This window comes from Xyrauchen texanus, chromosome 41, assembly GCF_025860055.1.
Source record: "Xyrauchen texanus isolate HMW12.3.18 chromosome 41, RBS_HiC_50CHRs, whole genome shotgun sequence".
Taxonomy (NCBI): Eukaryota; Metazoa; Chordata; class Actinopteri; order Cypriniformes; family Catostomidae; genus Xyrauchen; species Xyrauchen texanus.
In genome coordinates, this window is record NC_068316.1 from 3,813,342 (window position 1) to 3,837,490 (window position 24,149).

Below are 24,149 nucleotides of genomic sequence, written 5' to 3' on the forward strand. Positions count from 1 at the left end.
AAGCTCATTATAGTAATGGGGGTTTTGGCAAGTGATATGATGCTAACGATTAGCAGCTAACGTTACAATTAAAACGACAGTCCTGAGCTAGCTAAAAACAATAGGTAGGTATTGGAAGGTCTAAACATGGACTAAACATGAGATAACGTGTACGTGTTCTTAGAATGAACAAAAAACGACAAACTTTGATGTTTATGGAAACTCACCCCATAAGAAACAGAAAAGTATTCTTGCAGATCTCGTTGCCGCCAATGAAATAAGTCGTTCGGGCACACTTTCTCTTTGTCGGGGTCTTCTTTGTGGATGTAACCATCTCCGAAGTTTGCACTGTAGCGTCTGTTTGCCTCTAAATGTCCAATAATTCGCATGTCCTGCCACTCTTTTCCGCAGCTAAAGAATCCAGCCGTATGTTGTACATAATGTCTGGAGAAAGCTTCTGGCTACAAGACTGTCTCCCATGCAGAGAGTTCTCTTTTCTCCTCGTGTAACATTTACAGTCAAAGTTACGGATTTTCCCCATTTCTCTATCTATATCCCCATCAAATGTTACTATCGATATAGCCTCTGATATCTTACGGTCCAACTCGTCTGACGCCAGTCCGATACATTCTTCCTCGTCTTCATCTTCGCTCAGTTGTAGATTAGGGATATTATTCAGTCTTATCATGCCACTTTCATCGTCGCTCAGATCGTCTTCAGAATCAGTGAACGCTTGTTCATAAGCATCCGGCTTGTCGAAGAAGTACTTCAAAACATTTTCGTTGTAACGGCCACGGTTCAGCTCGTCTGCGACATTCTTTGCGGCGTCCATCTTCATTGAATTTTGATATCAGATAGAGCCGGCTAGAGCGCTGCATAATAAGTAGCCACGCTGTTGGGGGCGGGGGCAAAAGCGCCGGCGGCTATTCAGTACGGAAATACACACAGACAATGACACGCCCCTACTGCATGCTAGAATCTCCGAAAAACAAGCCGATTTCAACCTCAAAATGTACGCTTTTAAATATACCAATACTGTTATCTCAAACATGGAGAGGCTTCTTCATGATCTCAACTAACAGATTCTGCAAAAAAGCGGAAATCACCAATTTTGGAAAAAAACACTTGTTTCTCATTTTGCTCACAAGTTGTGCTGCCGACTTGTGTCACTGGTTTCCGTGACGGGTCACATATGTGCTTCCAGATCAAAGATGTACGCTGGGTTATTTGTCTCTCAGGTCGGGCCGTTAAAATCCAAAATAAATGAATAAACTCATGGAAGATTTTGACATCAATTATTATTGAAACTAATTACATCACAATTATTAAATATGAATATAAACTGTTTCTCTCAGTATTAAACACAGATCATTAAATACAGCAAACAGCCTCTTTTCCATCCATACTTGTTTTTTCCTGCTTTTATGATTCATCACAGAAAAGACATCAAAGTTCAGTCTTCATCAGGATTTTGAAGAAGTGGTGATTTAATGTCCTGCAGTGTTCTGATCGATGCTCATTAATGACGATTAAAGTCTCCTGATCAAGTGTGGTCCTTCTATTCAACATCAAGTCTTCATACATTTCTTTATTTACAGTGACCTGCTGCTGAATGGAGAAACAGAAGTTTTATTTTGTGTTTCAGTTTCTCCACTGTGCGTGTGCTTGTATGTGTGACTCAAACTCTCTCTTCCGGTCAGATGTTCATCGGGTCTTTTAAAGCCCGTCTCACTGAAATAAGACACAAGAGTTTAGAGACAGTCCTCACCAGGTGATGCTCTTACCACTTCCTCTCTCATCAATGACAGACACACGACCACGTCCCCCTCCACATACAGATTACTGAGAGACTTCAGTTTGTGTCTTTCCATGGAGAGAGGAAGAAGTGTTTGACTGTGAACTGAATTGTAGTTCTTTGACATTGAGTGAAATTGTGCTGTGTGACTGAGTGTATTGAAGGAAAGTGTGTGATTGTGTATTAAAAAGAAGAAGAATAGAAAGAAAGAGGGAGGGAGACTCTTCTTTATTCTGTTGGATGTGTTTTTCCATTTTCAGAAATGAGGAGTCGAGTGTCTTGAAGAAGAATTGTCTCTCTATTAGAGTTAGTTTTGATATCTGTGCTCTCGACTCTCCTCAAGTCTTGTCTTAAAAACACTCGTGAAAAATCACTTTATCAACACACACACTCCATCAAACAAGAGACTCCAGCACTAGATGAATCTATTTGAATACCTGAACAACATGTATGTGACATCACCTCTCACTTTATATGAGTCTGTCCAATTGAGGGGGTGAAACAAGTCAAATGTTTAAAGTGATGAATTACATTCAAATATGACATCTGTGAAAACAAATGTTTTATGTTTGCATGATGCTGTATTCACATGGATATGTGTCAGTAAAGTTTAAGACTAGTGTCATATCAGCCAGTAAAACATCAACCAAAAATGACTGAATTGACCTTTATAATAAAATGTGTCGTCCAGTTTCATATGTAGTGTTGAGTGTGAAATATCAAAATCTAAAACTTTGTGTCCATGTCAATTTATAATGAAACATTCAGAGAAACTGTTTCTGTATCAGTAGTTCCTCTTTCACTGAAGGAGGTTTTTGTACGACTCTTTATCACTGTGTGAACACATGAATGCTTCCAGGATAGTGAAAACTCTGACAGTAATAATGTCCTGCATCTTCAGTCTGGACTCCACTGATGGTCAGAGTGAAATCACTATTAGATCCACTGCCACTGAATCTAGATGGAGTTCCAGTCTGGAGGGTGCTTGTATAATATATGAGGAGTTTAGGAGCTTCTCCAGGTTTCTGTAAGTACCAGGCTAAACGATTACCATTATACACTCCACTGCTGGTTTTACAGTTTATTTTAACTTGCTGTCCTGGTTGAGCTGTTATTGAGGGACTCTGAGTGACCGTGATCTGTCCATTACACTCTGAAACACAAAATAAAATAAAATATTTTTTCACAAGAAATAAATAATAAAAATCTTTATACAGTTAAATTGAGTTAATATTAGTGAAATGCACTGAAACAGATTCTCACCAGCAATGAAAAGCAGTAGAGAGCAGATAATGAGAGCGTGTGCTGTCATCTTTACTGTGAATGAGTGAGAACTGAAGGAACAGTGATGTTGGTTTGACAGTCCTGACTAACAGACAGTCTGATATTGTGCTTTAATCAGAGGGGCGGGACATTCAAAACTGTTTCCTCTCAGCAGAAAATGTGAGCGTTACAGGAGAACAGCAGAAATAAGAAACAATTACATGTCAAATTACATTCATTCATTTCAATCTTTATCTTTTAGTTATTAATTACAATTGGTTGAAATTCTAAGGATTTTTGTTCATTGTGGAAATCTCATGAGCATTCAGTAGATCAAACTAAATCAAATGTGTTAGAGGAGTTATTACATTGTAATAAACATGTTGTATATAATTCTGAATGTAATATGTATGTTTTTATTGTATTTTTGAAACAGTAGTTGATGACAATATGAAATGAATCATGTTTGAATGTGTGTTGTGTAAAGATGTGTTTGTGATCATGTGTTTAAAGTGCAGTTAGTGAAGCGCTCAGAGGTTTTTGTGCAGCTGTTCTATTAGTTTGTATCACTGTGGTGGACTTTCGGCAGCGGCACCAGACTGGATGTTGGCAGTAAGTAAATCATCAAATCATCATTTTAATGTTTTATGTGTTTTTATAATGTGGAATGTGTCAGTTTTATGTTGAATTGACACACATATGAGTTCAGTGATTTCTCTCACTTTTTTGATTTATATTTCATTATTTATTAATAATATCTGATTAGACAGATTGAATAATTTGGCTGTTTTTCCAGAAATGAAGGTGAACTTTAAAGACACTTAATTTACACTTTGTCAGCACATGTGAATTTGTTGCTGGTACAGAAGTGAGATGTTATTCAGTTTTTGGAGATGTTAAATGACTCTGTGTTTAAATGACGAACATTATCAAGAGTTCATAAAAATGCTCCTTCAATATGAAATGTTTCTTAATGTAATATGTAACATATAAAGTTTTACTGGAGGAATTCTTTCACCAAATTAACTGTTAAAAGTTCATCATTGTACAGAATTTTCTTTTCTATTGTCTTGAGGTTGGGCAATGTCTTTTCATAGTTATTTCTTAATGTAGAAAGAGAAATTTATGAGGGAAAATATTCTTCAACTTTTGTGTAAGTCAAACTGCAAACATATAAAGATATGTGAACTTTATTCATCATTTCATCATTTTGGTCATTCAGAGTCTTTGTGGAAATAAATTGTTCTTTATATGATTGAACAGATCAACATGAAGAAACAAACTTGCAGTTTAATGTTGAAAGTTTTCAATGATATCTTTAAAGATCTTCAAAATATATAATTGACTAATGTAATTGATTTCGTTTCAATCTGGAGAAAGAAATCTTTTCTTCTTTTGAAGTTGTCTATTGTGTATTTGTCAGGCATCACTCGTCCTAAAGTGAGCGTCCTGCCGCCCTCCAGTGAAGAGATTTCCACAAAGAACACAGCAACACTGATGTGTGTGGCCAACAAGGGCTTCCCCTCAGACTGGAGCCTGAGCTGGAAGGTGGACGGGAGCAGCAGGTCTGAGAAGAGCAGTGCTGGGGTCCTGGAGAAGGGCGGTCTGTACAGCTGGAGCAGCAGTCTGACTCTCTCTCAGGACGAGTGGATGAAGGCGGTCACAGTGAGCTGTGAGGCCACACAGAACAGGAAGCTGTCAGTCACTGGAGAAGTGAGGAGAGATCAGTGTTCTGAGTAGATCCTCTGGATTCTCTTCTGCTCTTCTCACTCATGTCTCACATGGAGACTAACAGTGACTTCTATTCACACAAGTATATGTGTGCTTTTGTCTTTCAGGTTTCTCAAAATTCAATAAACTAATAAAATATTACATTATTTGAAGTTTCCTGTCTTTGTTTAAAAGTTGATTTATATATATTATTTGGCTTATTTGTTTGTTAAGTTAGTTCACATTTTATAAATAAACTTCACTCAATGAAGCATGAAAACACCTGCAGAGACATCATGAAACAAGACAAAACAAGTGTAGTCAAATTAGGGAAGTCAAACATATGGTGTTCTCAGTAAATGCATCAATTTATGAACAGATTTTTAAATATAAACATACAGGATCCAGCATGATTGAGAATGTTTCAAAGATTATTTTGTGTCCTTTAATGAAAACAAGGAAATCGTCTCGGTTACTGTCGTAACCTGATGGAGGGAACGAGATGGTGTGTCGATGAAGTGACACTAGGGGTCGATCTTGAGAGCCCGACACACCTTCAGATCTTTGGCGAGTTGAATTTGCATGCCATTCCCCGACATAAAGGTATAAAGGGATGGACAGCAGGGAATTCATTCAGGTTTTTGCACTGAAGAGCCGAGACAAGGTCCCGGCCGTTAGAGTTGTTAAGTTCTGTCTGTAGCAGGAGGGACACAACGTCTCATTCCCTCAATCATGGATTGGAGGTTACGACAGAAACCGAGACCCCTTCTGTCATTCACGTGACGTTTTGTTGATGAAGTGACACTAGGGGTCCACATATGAAAGCCACAGAGACGATTTAGGTGTAGGCAAGCTACTAAGAGTGTAGAAACACAAGCACTCGGGCTGCACAGATCCTCCCCAGATGCCCCAAGACCTCCTGTGCTTCCCCATAACCCTGAGAGGGGGGGGGGGGGGAGCAAACAGTTTTCTCAGCAGAGAAGTAGATTTCAGCTGGGGCCTAAGAAATGCTCATAAACGTACCTTGAAATTCGTTGTTTTTGGTGTAGATGCCTGAGTGTGCCCCAGGAGCTGTTGTGAGAACAGGTCCGAGAACCAGGTCTGACTGGTCAGTATGGAGCCACGAGGGTGAACTGCTCCTCGTCCTCCCTGACCTTGCACTGAACCTGTGCAAGTAAGCTCACTGGGGGGAACACATATTTGCGCAGCCCTCGGGGCCAGCTGTGTGCCTGCGCATCTGTGCCAAGGGGACCTCCCGTCAAGGCATACCAGAGTGGGCAGTGGGAGGATTCTTGGGAGGCAAACAGGTCTACCTGTGCCTCGGGCACTGCGAGGCATTACCACACTACAGCAATGGACAAGATGGCTGGCCAACTCGCACTGTATAGCAGAACTGAAAGTAGTCCGTTGTGTAAAGCCCAAGGACTTTGGACCATCCGAACATGTTCGGCTCCACCACTTCTCTGATGCCAGCGAGTGTGGCTATGGGACAGTGTCATACATGAGGTTGGTGAATAGTGGAAAAAGGACTGCAGTTGCATTTATGTTAGGTAAATCAAGAGTTGCTCCATTAAAACAGATGACAATCCCAAGGTTGGAACTTACAGCTGCTGTTCTCGCTGTACGAGTCGATAGAATGCTAAAAAGGGAGTTACAGATTAATTTGGACTCATCTGTGTTCTGGACAGACAGCATGACTGTACTAAGATATATCCAGAATGAAACAAAGCGGTTCCACCCCTTTGTAGCAAATAGAGTGGCTGTCATAAGAGACTCAACAGATGTTGTGCAATGGAGGCACATAAAGTCAAGTTTGAATCCAGCTGATGAGGCATCTAGGGGTCTTTGTGCTGTAGAATTTTTAGCATGTAAGAGATGGCTTAACGGACCTGATTTCCTTTTAAAGGACAAATAAGAATGGCCCAAGTCCAACATGAATCTGTTGTCAATACGTCCAGATGACCCAGAGGTCAAAGTGGAATGCACTGCACATGCCTTTAACTGTCAGGTTTTAACCCTCTTGGGTCGACGGACGCGCCGGAGCGTCCTGTTGGATTTTTTTGTCATTACAGCAGAAACAACATCAAATACTCCATCATTTTTGGGTATACAGATAAGTGTAAGACATCATTAGAGACTATAAAGTGTCTACTTTTATTTGTGTACACTAACAATAACATCAAAACCTTGTGCTTTTGTAAAATAAAGAAAATAAAAAGGGTGAGCTTTCAGCAGTCTCTGAGTTTGCGAGCATTTATCTGAAACACGTAAATACAAAAATACAAACATGTACACACATGTTGCTCACCTATTATTGTAGCCCAGTTTGTGCTGAATACAGTGTTATCAGACTTTAGCCATTAATGTGTTTTTAAGCAACTGAAGGCATGTCAAAACTTCTCCAGGGCCCAAAACACCCTCAGACCCCAGAGGGTTAAAGTCTCCTACCCAGAGGCAGCAGCAGCCGATTTTGCCGGGGCTTCAGCCCCGAATGTTTTGAGTGTAGCCCCGAATGTATTTTGAAAAGTTCACTGACAAATATGAAACCGGACAATAGCCTATGTAAACCCCTGAAATCATAAGTTGCTTTATTTCATTGTGTTTTGACTTTGCACATACTGCATACAGCCTGTAAAATAGACATTGGTCTTAAAAATAATCTAGCCTATAGAATAAGTTTCTTTGCTGTCGGTAGCCTATGGGCGACTCCGTTTCTTCCTCTCTGTTGAATATGCAACAGGTAGGGGAGGATCTAGCACAGTCGTTGACATCAACTAACGTTAATTAGTGGCGAGTTAACAGCAGTTAGCAGGAAAGACAGCAAAAATGAAGCAAATGAGGCTTTGGGAATTTTTCCTAAAGAAGTCATGTTTTTGTCCTTAAAGTCTGAAGATCATGATCTGGCTGACTTTCACCCACAGTAGGCTAAACCTCACTCTCCTGACTTCAAGAGGTGCACTACCGACTGTCATTACATGTTGTAGCCTCTAGCCTCCTTGTTATCGCACCCGCCTCCCACGCCGGAGACGTTGGTTCGAGTCCCGTGCAGAGCGTGATTTCCTTATTTATCAGGTGTTGTTTTCTCTAAGGATAACCAATGAGCATTAGCATAAAATGTATGTGTGACTTGTTTTGTGATATTAGTTTGTAGTAAATATACACTTTGATTTGATTAAATGGTTTTGTAGAGTGTAGCAAAGATGAGCTACAGACTGAGGAGCAGCAGCAGCAGCTGTGCCAGATTCAGGCATGGAAACTGCTAACAATTAATCAGTCACTTTAGAGAAAGTTACAATGATCCTAATGAAAGGATTTTGACAGATGAACTATTCTCATAGAGATGATGAGAATTATATACAGTTCGATGCCATGGTGTGTCAATGAACTTAGACTAAAGTCATTCATGTATTGCTTTAACTTAGGATCATTTATGAGTATTTATGTCAAAAAATATAAATTATTTATATAAAAAAATATTTTTTTACTTTACTCACTATAATATAACTCTTTTGTGATGACTTTATGGTAATGTACATGAAAATTCAAGAATCATGATAGATCTAAGAGCAATCCCACTGATCTGCTCTTCCCAATACATTTTCTTCAATGGTATTGGTCCACAATTTGACATATGTAGCACTTGATGAATTAGTTGTTTGAAGCTGATTTGCAATAAGTTATGTGCTGTATCTGTTCTTTTGCATCACAGATGATTCAGGGAGGAGAGAGGATGTTGAGGATAGTACTAGAGTGGAAGATTTAGGAACTGTAGAAACAGGCCCAGCCAGAGCAAAACTCAAAGAATACCCTCTCACCAGCTTTGGACTACAGGGAAGTGGTTGCTAGTGTGAAAATAAAATTGTCTGGGCTAAGCCCCGGATGTCCTTCAATGCTGGAAATGCCTCTGCCTACCAGTCAGTTTCTAAGCAATTTTTCTGATTTAGCAAAACACTGAAGCAAATGAATTTCATGCAACAAGAATGATGAAGGCCAAATTGGATGTAAAATCATTGACTGCTGATGATCTCATGAGAGATGAGTCGGTTTCGCAATTCAATCTGAATGCCTCAGAAAGCTGCTGAATCATTTGTGTGCACTTTCACTTGCCAATAAGCTCATGGAGTATTTTATAACATGGGAAATAAAGATAACGCTGGTTGCAGTGAATCTACAATCAATATAAACGAATCCTGCAAATGCGTCCTATCATTTGCCAGTAATGAAGATCTTAATAAAGTTCAACATGTTTGCAGCTTGTAAACGACTTCTGCAGGTAAATACATTTTCCAATCAAAAGAGAATCAAAACACATATTAGTGTACAGGAAAACACATAAAAAGTACCATGACATTACCATGTTTTTTGGACATGAACCATTACCCGGACGTACTATGTTAATACAATGGTAGACTATATGAATATGGTAATCATATACCAATTTACCATGGTAGTAACATGGTATTCTTTGAAGTACTTTGAAGCAACATGCAAATAAAGAATGGTACATAAATATGGTAATTATATATTAAAGTCAGGGCCATAACTAATGGTGAAAGGTGGTAAAGATTCAAGGGGCCCCACAGATCCAGGGGGCCCCACAACAACTTCTAAACCATATTTTTTAATAGCAATTTACAGTCAGGAGGCCCAGAATACCTTGCTATGGCCTTGATCAAAGTACTATGATATTACCATCTGATACCATCAGTAATCACATTGTTATTGTCCAGATGTGCTCACACACACACACACACACACACACACACACACACACACACACACACACACACACACACACACAATATGGCCTCTGATGATATATCCTGTAATTCTGTGTCTAGCTGCTGTATTTCTGTATTGTATAGATGAATATATAGATGAGTAGTATACTGTATGTACACAGTTTTTATACAGGAATGTGCAATTGAAATTATGTTTAAATGGGAATGTGTTTGCAGGGGAAGTAGAATATTTCTGAATTTTTTTATTTTTTTTAGTCTGAAAACACATTTGTGGAGGTAGCAATATAAATATGAAAAATAAAATGTAAAACTGGTGACTTTAAACATTGAATGCATGGATTTGTAGCGTGTATAAATATGAATTTACATGTTTTATGGTTTTGTTTGTTACGTGCACATACTGGTACGTATTGCACCATACTGTATACTTGTATATTGTATTGCACTAAACTGTAATATAATGTACCATGGCTTTGATAAACATAATTTGAATGTGTTTTTTAGGTGATTTGTCTATGACAGTATGCTCTGTGCATCTGCTGTTGAAAAAATCTGAAGTAGCTTAAATGTAGCAAGTTACTTTTGGTGTGTAAGTTGTTGTGTAACTTGCTACTTTGAGGTGTAGCTTTTAGCTTAACACATTTTATGTTGAGTAGATTGTAGCTTAGCTTGCTAAAGTTTTTGAGTAGCTTGCCCAACAATGCATGTTGGTATGCAATCCCCTTTTTGATGCCACACGTAGTGCTGCATGTTCTTCACAAACAATTCAACCGAAGTTTCATCAGTCCACAAAACATTTTCCCAGCAGCATTGTGGCGTGTCAAGGTGCTGTTTGGCAACTTCAAGCATGCAGCAAAGTTTTTGTTGGAAAGAGGCGGCTTAAGATAAAATAAAGTATTTAAAATAAAAAAATTCAGATATATATTTTAAATATTTGTTGGGATATATATATAATATAAAGAATGCATTTATTGAAATGACTTTATTTTGGCTACTGTATATATTGCTTGTTACGATACTAAGCAGCTAATCCCCACATGGGACAAAACATTATTGCTAATTTTTCGCTTATTTTGGGTGAGGTAAGTCCCTTATTTTGAGTTTGCTCGTCTTGCAACATCTGGCAACACTGCAGCTGGTATATCACCCAACAATAGCACAGAGTACTGTCATTTAAAATAATGCTAGCTGATGCTAAGCTAGTTAAGCTAAGCCAATGATACAATAAGCTACTATCATTTATTATTGATTAAACTGTTTTGCATTTATAGAAGTTTGTATAAGTTTATACAAGAAAATTATTCATTTCAGTCCCAAACCATAAATGAATCGTCTATAAATCATAATTGTACTAATATAAACATATTCATTACATAATCATAACACAAACGTGTTGATTGTCCTTTTCTACATTTCTTTACTTTTGAATCTAATTTTACTCAATCAACCCCTCAACCTGTACAACTCCACTAATGCATAACATAACTTTAATCATTTATTGACAAAAATCAGTAAATATTTTGTTACATTGAATGTTATTTGTTTTTGTTTTTTAACTAAGAACTAGTGTTTGTTCCTCCAGAGACGTTTGACAAAGAATAAAAAGTAGCGTATGCCACCCAAACCCGGTCTCCCCTATTGTACCTGTAAAACACTTTGGTCAAATTCTGTTTTTCTTTTTAAGTGTGCTATAGAAATATGTTCATAATGAATAATAATTCAAATGCATTTAACCTTATGCATAATGTAATGAATAAATCATTAATACTGTGACAGTGAGGGAGGGAGTCTAAAGGTGCGTCCCAAACCGGACACTATTTTATGTAATACTGAATTGTAAGTAGTGCGAGTCGTATGTTTACACTGAAAATGCAACAAAAAGAAGTGCACTACGAGTTCCCGGATGATGCACATTTTCAACCATCAAAACGGAGTGAGGAATATTGGCAGAGGTGTGTTGAGTAGCCAAAAAATGTACTCAAGTAAAAGTACAATTACTTAAAAAATATCTCAAGTAGAATTAAAGTTCTAACATAAATAATTATTTGAGTAAGAAAGTATTTAATTAAGAGTACTCAAGTAGTGAGTGTCTGATGTTACAGGTCTCTGGAGATTCAAATGACACAATTAGATATGAGAGTGAGCTGCATCAATATATGAAACGGTCAAATTGTTACGGGTCAACATGATGAATGAGGTCAAAGGTCAGAAGCAGAGACTAAAAACGAAATGTTCTTCATTCTGTGTGTGTGTGTGTGTGTGTGTGTGTGTGTGTGTGTGTGTGTGTGTGTGTGAGTGTTATTGCAGTGATGCAGCAGTTTCCTTCAGGATTAAAACATGTTTCATTACACAAAAATAATAATAAAGTTTCTGAACAACAAACATTTGTGACAAAAACAAATTCACTGTTTAAAGTGTCTTTCTACTAACAGAGAAAATTAGATGTAATATTTGATCAAGAAATCTAAAAAGTTTTTAACGTTAATAGTTGAACAGATGCATTTACTGGTAAAACTAAATGAATCCTCTTGTGGTTTGAACATGGTCACTGGAGACAGATCTGATCTATTCTGAGAGAAACACAATCATTCCACACTGACAATGCAAATGTGATTTTCACACTCTCAGATTCACTGTTTGATTGGTTAAATGATCTGAACTGGAACACACCAGTTTCACTTCTGCTCTATTGAGTCGTTAATCGTTTTTGAAAACAGCGGGAACCACCGGCACCAGAACGAGTTTAGAAGTGGGGGTGACAGCAAACTGGGCTGATTGTGATGTCATCACAACAACATTCTGCAGTCAATATAAAACAAAACAATAAAAAATAAAAATAATTTGGCCAATTTATCCCAGACCAGCTTCCAAGATTGTCAAAATCACAGAGACTGACGAGTTATTTATCAACATACACAGTTTGAATGCTGAAGTAATCGAACTAAAGAGATTCAAATCTGACTTGATAAGCTTGATAACATTGTGCAAACAGTCTATGTTCATTCTACGACTATCATATAAGTCATATAATGAAAGTTATAACTCCTAAAATAAACATCTGGACTTGTGTATACTGGAACATCTCCTCATGATTCAACACAGAATATCAGTGACAGCAGCACATCCTCATCCACTTTCATTCATTTCTGAATCTATTGTTTAAAGTGATGAATTACATTCAAATATGACATCTGTGAAAACAAATGTTTTATGTTTGCATGATGCTGTATTCACATGGATAGGTGTCAGTAAAGTTTAAGACTAGTGTCATATCAGCCAGTAAAACATCAACCAAAAATGACTGAATTGACCTTTATAATAAAATGTGTCGTCCAGTTTCATATGTAGTGTTGAGTGTGAAATATCAAAATCTAAAACTTTGTGTCCATGTCAATTTATAATGAAACATTCAGAGAAACTGTTTCTGTATCAGTAGTTCCTCTTTCACTGAAGGAGGTTTTTGTACGACTCTTTATCACTGTGTGAACCATCGAATGCTTCCAGGATAGTGAAAACTCTGACAGTAATAATGTCCTGCATCTTCAGTCTGGACTCCACTGATGGTCAGAGTGAAATCACTATTAGATCCACTGCCACTGAATCTAGATGAAGTTCCAGTCTGGAGGCGGTTTGTAATATATATGAGGAGTTTAGGAGCTTCTCCAGGTTTCTGTAAGTACCAGGCTAAGTCTTCACCATCATTAACTCTACTGCTGGCTTTACAGTTTATTTGAACTTGTTGTCCTGGTTGAGCTGTTATTGAGGGACTCTGAGTGACCGTGTACTGTCCATTACACTCTGAAACACAAAATAAAATAAAATATTATTTCACAAGAGATTTTTGACACTTTAAATAATAATAAAAAAACTTCATACAGTTAAATTGAGTTTATATTAGTGAAATGCACTGAAACAGATTCTCACCAGCAATGAAAAGCAGTAGAGAGCAGATAATGAGAGCGTGTGCTGTCATCTTTACTGTGAATGAGTGAGAACTGAAGGAACAGTGATGTTGGTTTGACAGTCCTGACTAACAGACAGTCTGATATTGTGCTTTAATCAGAGGGGCGGGACATTCAAAACTGTTTCCTCTCAGCAGAAAATGTGAGCGTTACAGGAGAACAGCAGAAATAAGAAACAATTACATGTCAAATTACATTCATACATTTCAATCTTTATCTTTTAGTTATTAATTACAATTGGTTGAAATTCTAATGATTTTTGTTCATTGTGGAAATCTCATGAGCATTCAGTAGATCAAACTAAATCAAATGTGTTATAGAGGAGTCATTACATTGTAATAAACATGTTGTATATAATTATGAATGTAATTTGTATGTTTTTATTGTATTTTTGAAACAGTAGTTGATGACAATATGAAATGAATCATGTTTGAATGTGTGTTGTGTAAAGATGTGTTTGTGATCATGTGTTTAAAGTGCAGTTAGTGAAGCGCTCTGAGGTTTTTGTGCAGCTGTTCTATTAGTTTGTATCACTGTGGTACACTTTCGGCAGCGGCACCAGACTGGATGTTGGCAGTAAGTAAATCATCAAATCATCATTTAAATGTTTTATTTATATTTCATTATTTATTAATAATATCTGATTAGACAGATTGAATAATTTGGCTGTTTTTCCAGAAATGAAGGTGAACTTTAAAGACACTTAATTGACACTTTGTCAGCACATGTGAATTTGTTGCTGGTACAGAAGTGAGATGTTATTCAGTTTTTGGAGATGTTAAATGACTCTGTGTTTAAATGACGAACATTATCAAGAGTTCATAAAAATGCTCCTTCAATATGAAATGTTTCTTAATGTAATATGTAACATAAAAAGTTTTACTGGAGGAATTCTTTCACCAAATGAACTGTTAAAAGTTCATCATTGTACAGAATTTTCTTTTCTATTCTCTTGAGGTTGGGCAATGTCTTTTCATAGTTATTTCTTAATGTAGAAAGAGAAATTTATGAAGGAAAATATTCTTCAACTTTTGTGTAAGTCAAACTGCAAACATATAAAGATATGTGAACTTTATTCATCATTTCATCATTTTGGTCATTCAGAGTCTTTGGGGAAATAAATTGTTCTTTATATGATTGAACAGATCAACATGAAGAAACAAACTTGCAGTTTAATGTTGAAAGTTTTCAATGATATCTTTAAAGATCTTCAAAATATATAATTGACTAATGTAATTGATTTAGTTTCAATCTGGAGAAAGAAATCTTTTCTTCTTTTGAAGTTGTCTATTGTGTATTTGTCAGGCATCACTCGTCCTAAAGTGAGCGTCCTGCCGCCCTCCAGTGAAGAGATTTCCACAAAGAACACAGCAACACTGATGTGTGTGGCCAACAAGGGCTTCCCCTCAGACTGGAGCCTGAGCTGGAAGGTGGACGGGAGCAGCAGGTCTGAGAAGAGCAGTGCTGGGGTCCTGGAGAAGGGCGGTCTGTACAGCTGGAGCAGCAGTCTGACTCTCTCTCAGGACGAGTGGATGAAGGCGGTCACAGTGAGCTGTGAGGCCAAACAGAAAGAGCAGCTGTCAGTCACTGGAGAAGTGAGGAGAGATCAGTGTTCTGAGTAGATCCTCTGGATTCTCTTCTGCTCTTCTCACTCATGTCTCACATGGAGACTAACAGTGACTTCTATTCACACAAGTATATGTGTGCTTTTGTCTTTCACTTTTCTCTTGTCAAAATTCAATAAACGAATAAAATATTACATTATTTGAAGTTTCCTGTCTTTGTTTAAAAGTTGATTTATTGATATTATTTGTGTCATTAGTTAGATCAGGACTTTCTCTCACATTTTATAAATAATCTTCACTCAATGAAGCATGAAAACACCTGCAGAGACATTATGAAACAAGATCATGAAGTCAAATTAGGGAAGTCAAACATATGGTGTTCTCAGTAAATGTCACTAATTAAGAGGTTTTAAATGTAATCATGCAGGAATCACATCAGACTGAGAACATTAGTAAAATTAATTATATTTTGCATTTGCATACAATAATTAAATATTATATGATCTTTTCTGCATAAATATTTCAGGTGACAAACATGCACGATTCATATTTTGCACTCAACAGCAGTGCAAAATATGAAAAGACAATGCAGAAAAGCAGAGCGCATGTGGCGGAAGACAAAACTTGTAGTCCATTATAACATCTACAAAGACAGCATCCATGCTTTTAATGTGGAACTAGGCAAAGCTAGACAGACTTTCTTCTCGAATATTATAAACAGCAACTTAAACAACACACGCACTCTTTTTGCGACTGTAGAGAGACTGACAAACCCCCCAAGCCAGATTCCCAGTGAAATGCTCTCAGACAGCAAGTGCAGTGAGTTTGCTTCTTTCTTCTCTGGAAAAATCAATAATATCAGAAAGATGATCAGCACATCCTTTTGAGGCAAGGCAAGTTTATTTATATAGCACAATGGTAATTCAAAGTGCTTTACATAGAAGAGATTAAAATAAGAATAAAAAAATAAGAATAATTGAAACAGTTTAGAATATAAAATAAAATACAGTGCAAACAGTCGGACACACAGTGGCACAGTGCTCATTCAGTAAATGCACAGCTAAACAGATGTGTTTTGAGTCTGGATTTGAATGTGACTACTGTAGGAGCACATCTGATCTCTTCTGGAAGCTGGTTCCAGCTGCGGCTGGCATAATAGCTAAAAGCAGACTCTCCTTGCTTAGAGTGAACCCTTGATATTTCTAGCTGATGTGATCCTAATGATCTGAGTGATCTGTTGGGTTTATATTCAGTGAGCATATCTGCAATATATTGAGGTCCTAGCCCATTGAGTGATTTATATACCAGTAATAATACTTTAAAATCAATCCTAAATGTAACTGGGAGCCAGTGTAAAGACCTGGGGACTGGTGTGATATGTTCATATTTTCTGGTTCTGCTCAGAATCCTGGCAGCAGTGTTCTGTATGAGCTGCAACTGTCTTATGGTCTTTTTGGGAAGGCCAGTGAGGAGTCCATTACAATAATCCACCCTGCTGGTGATGAAAGCATGCACAAGTTTCTCTAGGTCTTGACTGGAAACAAAGCATCTAATTCTTGCAATATTTTTCAGATGATAGTATGCTGATATAGTTATTGCTTTGACATGACTACTGAAACTAAGGTCTGACTCTAGAGACACACCAAGATTCTTGACTTGATCTTTAGTTGTATGACCCCTAGCGTCAAGGTATGCATTCACCTTGAGAACGTCATCTTTGTTTCCAAACGCAATGACTTCAGTTTTGTCTTTGTTTAACTGAAGAAAGTTTTGGCACATCCAACTGTTAACTTCATCAATGGATTGGCACAGGGAGTCAATGGGGCTGTAATCGTTAGGTGATAGGGCTAAGTAGATCTGTGTGTCGTCTGCATAGCTGTGGTAAGCAATTTGGTTCTTTCTCATTATTTGGCTCATTGGGAGCATATACAGGTTGAACAGGAGTGGTGCAAGAATTGAGCCTTGAGGGACTTCGCATGTCATGGACGTCCACTCAGACTTATGGTCTCCTATACTCACATAATAACCTCTCCCTTCTAAGTATGAGCTGAACCATTTTAGGACCATCCCAGAAAGCCCCACCCAGTTTTCCAGCCTGTCAAGAAGTATGTTGTGATCGACAGTGTCAAATGCAGCACTGAGGTCGAGTAGTACCAGTACTGATAATTTGCCTGTATCAGTATTTAAGCGAATATCGTTTATTATCTTTATGAGCGCTGTCTTTGTGCTGTGATGCGATCGGAAACCAGACTGAAAATTGTCAAAGTATCCATTTGAGTTCAAGAATTTGTTCAGCTGATTGAAGACAACTTTTTCAATGATCTTGCCTATGAAAGGAAGATTTGAGATCGGTCTATAGTTGCTTAATATGGTCTTATCCAGATTGCTCTTTTTCAAGAGGGGCTTGACAACTGCAGTTTTCAGGGAGTTTGGAAAACTCCCAGAGAGAAGTGAGGCGTTTATCACTGCTAGGAGATCTGCTTCTAAACAGTTGAACACACTTTTGAAAAAAGATGTGTAAAGTGCATCAAGGGCGCAGGTTGATGTTTTAAGGTGCTGTACAGTTTCTTCCAAAAAATTTTCATCAATTTCTTTGAAATCAGACACAGTAACTACTTTCTCAGGTTGTGGTTTGATTTGTCTGACCGCAGCACAACTCAAGGATGTGCTGATCATCTTTCTGATATTATTGATTTTTCCAGAGAAGAAAGAAGCAAACTCACTGCACTTGCTGTCTGAGAGCATTTCACTGGGAATCTGGCTTGGGGGGTTTGTCAGTCTCTCTACAGTCGCAAAAAGAGTGCGTGTGTTGTTTAAGTTGCTGTTTATAATATTCGAGAAGAAAGTCTGTCTAGCTTTGCCTAGTTCCATATTAAAAGCATGGATGCTGTCTTTGTAGATGTTATAATGGACTACAAGTTTTGTCTTCCGCCACATGCGCTCTGCTTTTCTGCATTGTCTTTTCATATTTTGAACTGCTGTTGAGTTTCTCCAAGGTGCTTTTTGTCTGCCACTCTTCTTCCTGACTTTCACAGGAGCAATATCATCAATTACACTTTTAACTTTTGAGTTAAAAGAATCAAGGAGAAAATCAACAGAGTCAGCAGATATACTTGCACTGTTAGAAATTTCTGTAAATTACACAGTATTTAACTGTAAAATGAACTGTATTTTACTGTAGGACAGTTATACAGCATGTTACTGTATTTTAAAGTTGCATTGTGGGAAATATCCCCTTGGCGCCACTAAAATACAGTATTTTTCATTTACTGTAAATCGAAATACAGTGGGGGAAAAAAACGAGCGTGAAACCTGACCATTCACAGAAAAGCTTTTATTTCCCGCCTGGAGAAAGAAGAAAACGAAGACACAGATGCAAGCAAAGGTGTGTACAAATATTCCTGCTTTTACTTAACATATTTTATATTTTTGGTTTAACTAAAACAATTTAAATAAAAAACAATAAAAGAAAACAGCTGCCACCTCAGTCACCTCACACTTTATGCTGTGGAGCAGAGCTTACTAGAGAGTTACCAACACTCTGTGCAAACATTCATATTTCTTCCTTTTCTTTCCCTTTTCTGAACGTTTTACCGTCATATATGGACATTAACGGGTCTCTGCCTTGGGTTTGACCACGTCAGGAGCAGGTGAGTGTTCATGTGAACTGTTAGCCGAAAAATAACGCTTTTGTGTATTAGTTTAACTTTAAAGTCAGTCGTTTTTCCCGCTATATAATCGCTTGGCGTTAACTGACATATAAATGCACCCGCAATGTTCGGTGTGCAAACACTGTGGCGTCTCTGTGGAGACATTATACGCCTTTATTAATCATGCCAGAGGGCATAAAAACACGACGAACTTCAGGTTTTCGTGTGCAGTTCCTGAATGCCCATGCACTTTCCAAAGCCTCTCCGCACTTCAGTCTCACATTTACCGCAAACGCAGAAAGGCCGCAAAAAAACCGAACAGATCTGAACCACATGATCTGCATTCTAGATGCAGCGTTGAAGGCTGTACATTCGTGTCGACCAAATTCGCAGTCTTTGTGAACATCTAAAATGGCATATTCGAGATGGCAAAAAAATTTAATGTCCGATTACTGGCTGTAAAAAATATTTTCGAGTGAAGTCGTCATTTAAAGGGTTAGTTCACCCAAAAATGAAAATTCTGTCAGTAATTACTCACCCTCATGTCGTACCAAACCCGTAAGATCTCCGTTCATCTTCGGAACACACGCTGTTTACGTTGTAAATACAGCACTTCCGGGTTCTACGTTAGAACACCGCCTCACTATTGGTCGACGCTGTTCATTTGGGCACCACAACACATGCGTGTGATGCTGACGCAGAAGCAAGCCAATGGTGAGCCGGCGTTCTGATGTAGAACCCGGAAGTGCTGTATTTACAACGTAAACAGTGTAGGAGACTGACACAGACAAGAAGAAATTGTTGAATAAATTCTGGATTCACATGGACTATTTTACATTTACATTTATGCATTTGGCAGACGCTTTTATCCAAAGCGACTTATATTGCAATTATTACAGGGACAACCCCCCCGGAGCAACCTGGAGTTAAGTGCCTTGCTCAAGGGCACAATGGTGGTGGCCGTGGGGTTCGAACCAGCGACCTTCTGATTAACAGCCCTGCGCTTTAGCCACTACGCCACCACCACTCATTTTAACAATGTCTTTCCTACCTTTCTGAGCCTTGAAAGTTGCAATGACGTTGCTGTCTATGGAGGGTCAGAAAGCTCTCGGATTTCATCAAAAATATCTTAATTTGTGTTCGAAGATGAGCGAAGATCTTACGGGTTTGGAACGACGTGAGGTTGTGTAATTACTGACAGAATTTTCATTTTTGGGTGAACTAACCCTTTAACATCACTTCAAATAAGTTTTGAATAACAAGGGTGACTAATGAGAAAAGCTCCATCTACATATTGTCAATGACACCAAAACCAAATGTTAAATGTTTTTGCAAAGTTAAACACTATAAATTAATGAATTACTATTTGTAATTTTTTTTTAGGGGATTCAGTTCTACACAGCAAAAAATGGATGCTGTCAATTGAAGGCAAATTTCTCTTTCCTGACACTGACCTACCAGATTTGTCCTCTGCGTTTGCTGTTCTCTTCGGTTGCTATTATGTGCTTAACATCGAGTACCAAGTGGAAGCAACCACTACTTTGGAGTTCATTCAGAAGTAAGTACATCTTGCAATATGACATAATATTAGGTACACATTAAAGGGATCATCCACCCAAGTTCTGTCATCACTTATATATTCAGCAGAACACAAAATAAGATATTTTGAAGAATGTTGGTGACCCAACACTTTCGTTTCCTGTTGACTTCCATTGTTTTTTTTGTGTCCATATAATGGAAGTCAACAGGAACAGAAAGTGTTGGGTCACCAACATTCTTTGTGTTCCACTGAAGAAAGAAGAACATACAGGTTTGGAAAGACATGAAGGTGGCTAAGTACGGTGACCAAGAGAGCTCAACGTGCTGCATCTTAAAGGGTTAGTTCACCTAAATATGAAACTTCTGTCAATAATTACTCGCCCTCAAGTTGTTCCAACCCCGTAAGACTTTCGTTCATCTTCAGATCACAAATTAAGATATTTTTGATGAAATCTGAGAAATCTGTCCCACTCCTTCATAGGCTTCTATGTAATTTCATTCTGCTGGCCCAGAAAAGTTATTAAAGACAATGTTTAAAATAGTCCAAGTGACTACAGTGGCTCAACCTTAAGTTTATCAAGCGACAATACTATTCATTTTCTTCTGTGTGGGCCTCTGACATGAGTTCACTAGAGCCACGACGCATGTACTGAGAACTGAGTAGATGACACTCACGATCATTTGATGGGAAAGTGTGAAAGGTAAAACATTCATTTTGTGGCATTGGTAAGGCACTTTTATATTTTCTCATTGGTTTCTCACGATTCACACATCCCGAAATGCACACTTTAGAACCATTTTAAACACTACATTGAGACCCATCTGCGTCATCTACTGTTCTCACGCGATGCGTCGTGTTGCTCTCGTGAACTTACTCAGAGACCCACACGGAATTACATTTGTACATTTTTGGGGGTTTTGCTACAAAAAGTATTCTCGTCAGCTTGATAATTTTAAGGTTGAGGCACTGTAGTCACTTGGACTATTTTAACAATGTCTTTACTAACTTTTCTGGGATGGCAGATATCGATTACCTAGCAGCATATGAAGGAGTGATCCAGCTCTCAGATTTCATCAAAAATATCTTAATTTGTGTTCCGAAGATGAACGAAAGGCTTACGGGGTTGGAACAACATGAGAGTCAGTAATTACTGACAGAATTTTCATTTTTGGGTGAACTAACCCTTTAAGAAAACATGCAAATAGAAAAAACAACCGCAAATTAAGTAAACATCTTCATCAGTTTTACAACACACGTGTGCTCCAAATACTCACAACACAACCAAATACAGAACTGCAAAAGTTTACAACACAACCAAATACAGAAACGCGCTGCAAATGGCACAGAACACAACGGAAATGTTTTCAGGGGACCCCAATAAGTGACGAACCCGGCTGTGTACAGCCGATGTACGATTAACGGCTGTCCAAATTCACTTACTCATTTTCATTCACACCTTCAAGTGAACTGTATTAGTGGACTAACAAAGAGATTAGTGAATGAGGGTTTAGGGGCGATTTCGGATGTAGCCAACGTAATTTCCTCATTATTTTCACCTGGGATGTTCCCATGACAACGCAGCATGGTATCCTGTTCTTAGGACAGACATGTATTATTATTGCTGTTAAAATAACTGTTGCAAATAAATACATTTTATACAAAAAGTTTTTATAATATGCTTTATTTATCTGTGTCTCAACTTTAAAAATTGCTGTCTCATCTTTGGACCCTACATTACCTAACATTTCTTACCTATGAAACTTATTTAAACTTAACATTACAACATTTTTTACAATGTTACTGATGTATAGAGTAATATCTTACCCTCGTGTTCTTTTTACATTTTGTATATTGTATACAAAGTTGTATGTCATAAACATGTCATCTCTGTATGTTTTGTAAAAAAAGTTTGTCGGGTTCGGTCACTTATTGGGGTCTCCTGGAAACATTTCCGTTGTGTTCTGTGCCATTTGCAGCTGCGTCTCTGTATTTGGTTGTGTTGTGAACTTTTGCAGTGCGTTTCTGTATTTGGTTGTGTTGTGAGTATTTGGTGCACACGTGTGTTCAATTTTTGTCTTAACCAATGTTTAAAACATTTTTACACATCAAATGATCTAACATTTTTTTTCTGTTATGTAAAGGTTCATTGTGAGGATTAACCCTGACAACAGCAAGTGCTCCTCAAAGTTCCAGGTCAGTAAAAGAAGTGGGAAGATGGTGCAAAGGAAGAACTCTGGCCTGAACCCTCATGTATCCTCCTTCATTAAGGAGTTTCTGGATTTCAGCTGGCAAAACTATTAAGCTACTAAGAGCAAATACACTCTACAAAGGAGTTTTCTGAATTTGTAAATTTTTAAGATTGTTCTTATGACTGGATCTGTTAATAAATCGTTTTAAAATGCTCTTAATATATAACTTTTATGTATAAATTTTACTGCAGGTTTTTGGAAAACTACAATCTGCAAGAATATTAAAATGTTATTTAATGTATAACAATTGAACAATTAAATAAATAATAAATAAAAAATTAAACAGTTTTCGTTGTTTCTTTTTATAGTTATTTACTAGTTTTTACTACTGAGACCTGTTGAAATACAATAATTTGTACAGTTTTACAATAAATAGTAAAAGTGGACAACAAAAACAGTAAATTTCAAAGTGTAAAGTAATATATTTGTATTGTATTAAATATATTACTGGAGAAAAGACCATAACATTGTGTTTTACAGTAAAAAATACACTATACTGTAAATAAATTTACAGCAAGTTAAATGGTACTGTAAATATGAATACAGTATTTTTACTGTAAGTTTAATTTACAGTAAGTTACTGGCAAACAGCTGCCAGTAAGTTACTGTAATTTCTACAGGAATTTTTTTACAGTGTGGTGTTAAAGATATAGCCTTCATAAATAGTACACTAGTGTTCTCAGTTAAGCATCTCTTCTTGACAGACACAGATCTAGCTTCAGTGGCAGGAGAGATCAATATATCAAAGAAAATACAGAAATGATCAGACAGTGCTACATCCTTAATAACACTCGATGAAATGTTTAGACCCTTACTGATAAGTAAATCTAGAGTGTGTCCATGATTGTGTGTGGGTCCATGTACATGCTGAGTTAGATCAAAAGTTTTTAAAACAGTTTTGATTTCTTTTGTCATATTGGTTTCTGCATTATCTATGTGAATGTTAAATTCTCCAGCAATGGCAAAACAGTCAAACTCTGAGGTAATTGTTGATAACAGTTCTGTAAAGTCCTCAGCGAAGGCTGGAGAGTATTTTGGAGGCCTGTAAATAATGATAAGTAAAATGCGTGGAGCACCTTTTAACACACTACCCAGATATTCGAAAGACGGGTAATTCCCAAATGATATTTGCTTACATTGATAGACATCTTTAAAAGAGCAGCTAAACCCCCACCTCTCCTACCTTCTCTGCAGACACTCAAATAAGTAAAGTTAGGAGGGATGTTTCATTAAGGACTGTTGCACTACAGCTGTCTTCTAGCCAAGTTTCATTTAGAAACATAAAATCCAGGTTGTATGTGCTTATTAAGTCGTTGACTAGAAGTGATTTATTTTTAAGTGAGCGGATGTTTAAAAGTGCTAACTTAACAGTCTTACTTTTTGTCCCCACAGCAATCTTAGTTTGGCGTGTAATAGGCACCAGATTAGATGGGTTTGCTGTACGGCTTTTGAAGGCCTTAGACTTTCTATCATGTAATCGAACAGGAATAGAGAAAGATACAGGCACACTGGGTTCCCGCTTGTTTTGTAAACATTTGAGAAAGTTACTGTTATCATAGCAGGGACCCGACACATATCACTGAGAGCTGGTATCAGTTGTTTTTGGTTCACCTCGAGCAGATGGAGGAGGGTGTGAGCCCTGGCGTTGTGGCAGAGGCCGAAGAGCTCTCACAGGAGGACGGGGAGGGCGAGCT

The 24,149-nt window shown here is 37.6% G+C and overlaps 4 gene segments (V, D, J or C); 2 read left to right on the forward strand and 2 right to left on the reverse strand.

Moving 5' to 3' along the window:
* LOC127634220 (Ig kappa chain V-III region MOPC 321-like) overlaps positions 1 to 3,125 on the reverse strand; it is a 32,362-nt gene extending 29,237 nt beyond the window's left edge. The window contains 2 exon segments of the V gene segment in view: positions 2,616 to 2,927; positions 3,038 to 3,125. Coding sequence covers positions 2,616 to 2,927; positions 3,038 to 3,086 — 361 coding nt within the window.
* Positions 1 to 15,196, forward strand: part of LOC127634218 (Ig kappa chain V-V region MOPC 21-like) — an 84,439-nt gene extending 69,243 nt beyond the window's left edge. The window contains 2 exon segments of the V gene segment in view: positions 13,993 to 14,027; positions 14,757 to 15,196. Coding sequence covers positions 13,993 to 14,027; positions 14,757 to 15,073 — 352 coding nt within the window.
* LOC127634223 (Ig kappa chain V-III region MOPC 63-like) overlaps positions 1 to 24,149 on the reverse strand; it is an 84,044-nt gene that overhangs the window by 36,928 nt on the left and 22,967 nt on the right.
* LOC127634236 (immunoglobulin kappa constant-like) overlaps positions 1 to 24,149 on the forward strand; it is a 119,289-nt gene that overhangs the window by 33,618 nt on the left and 61,522 nt on the right.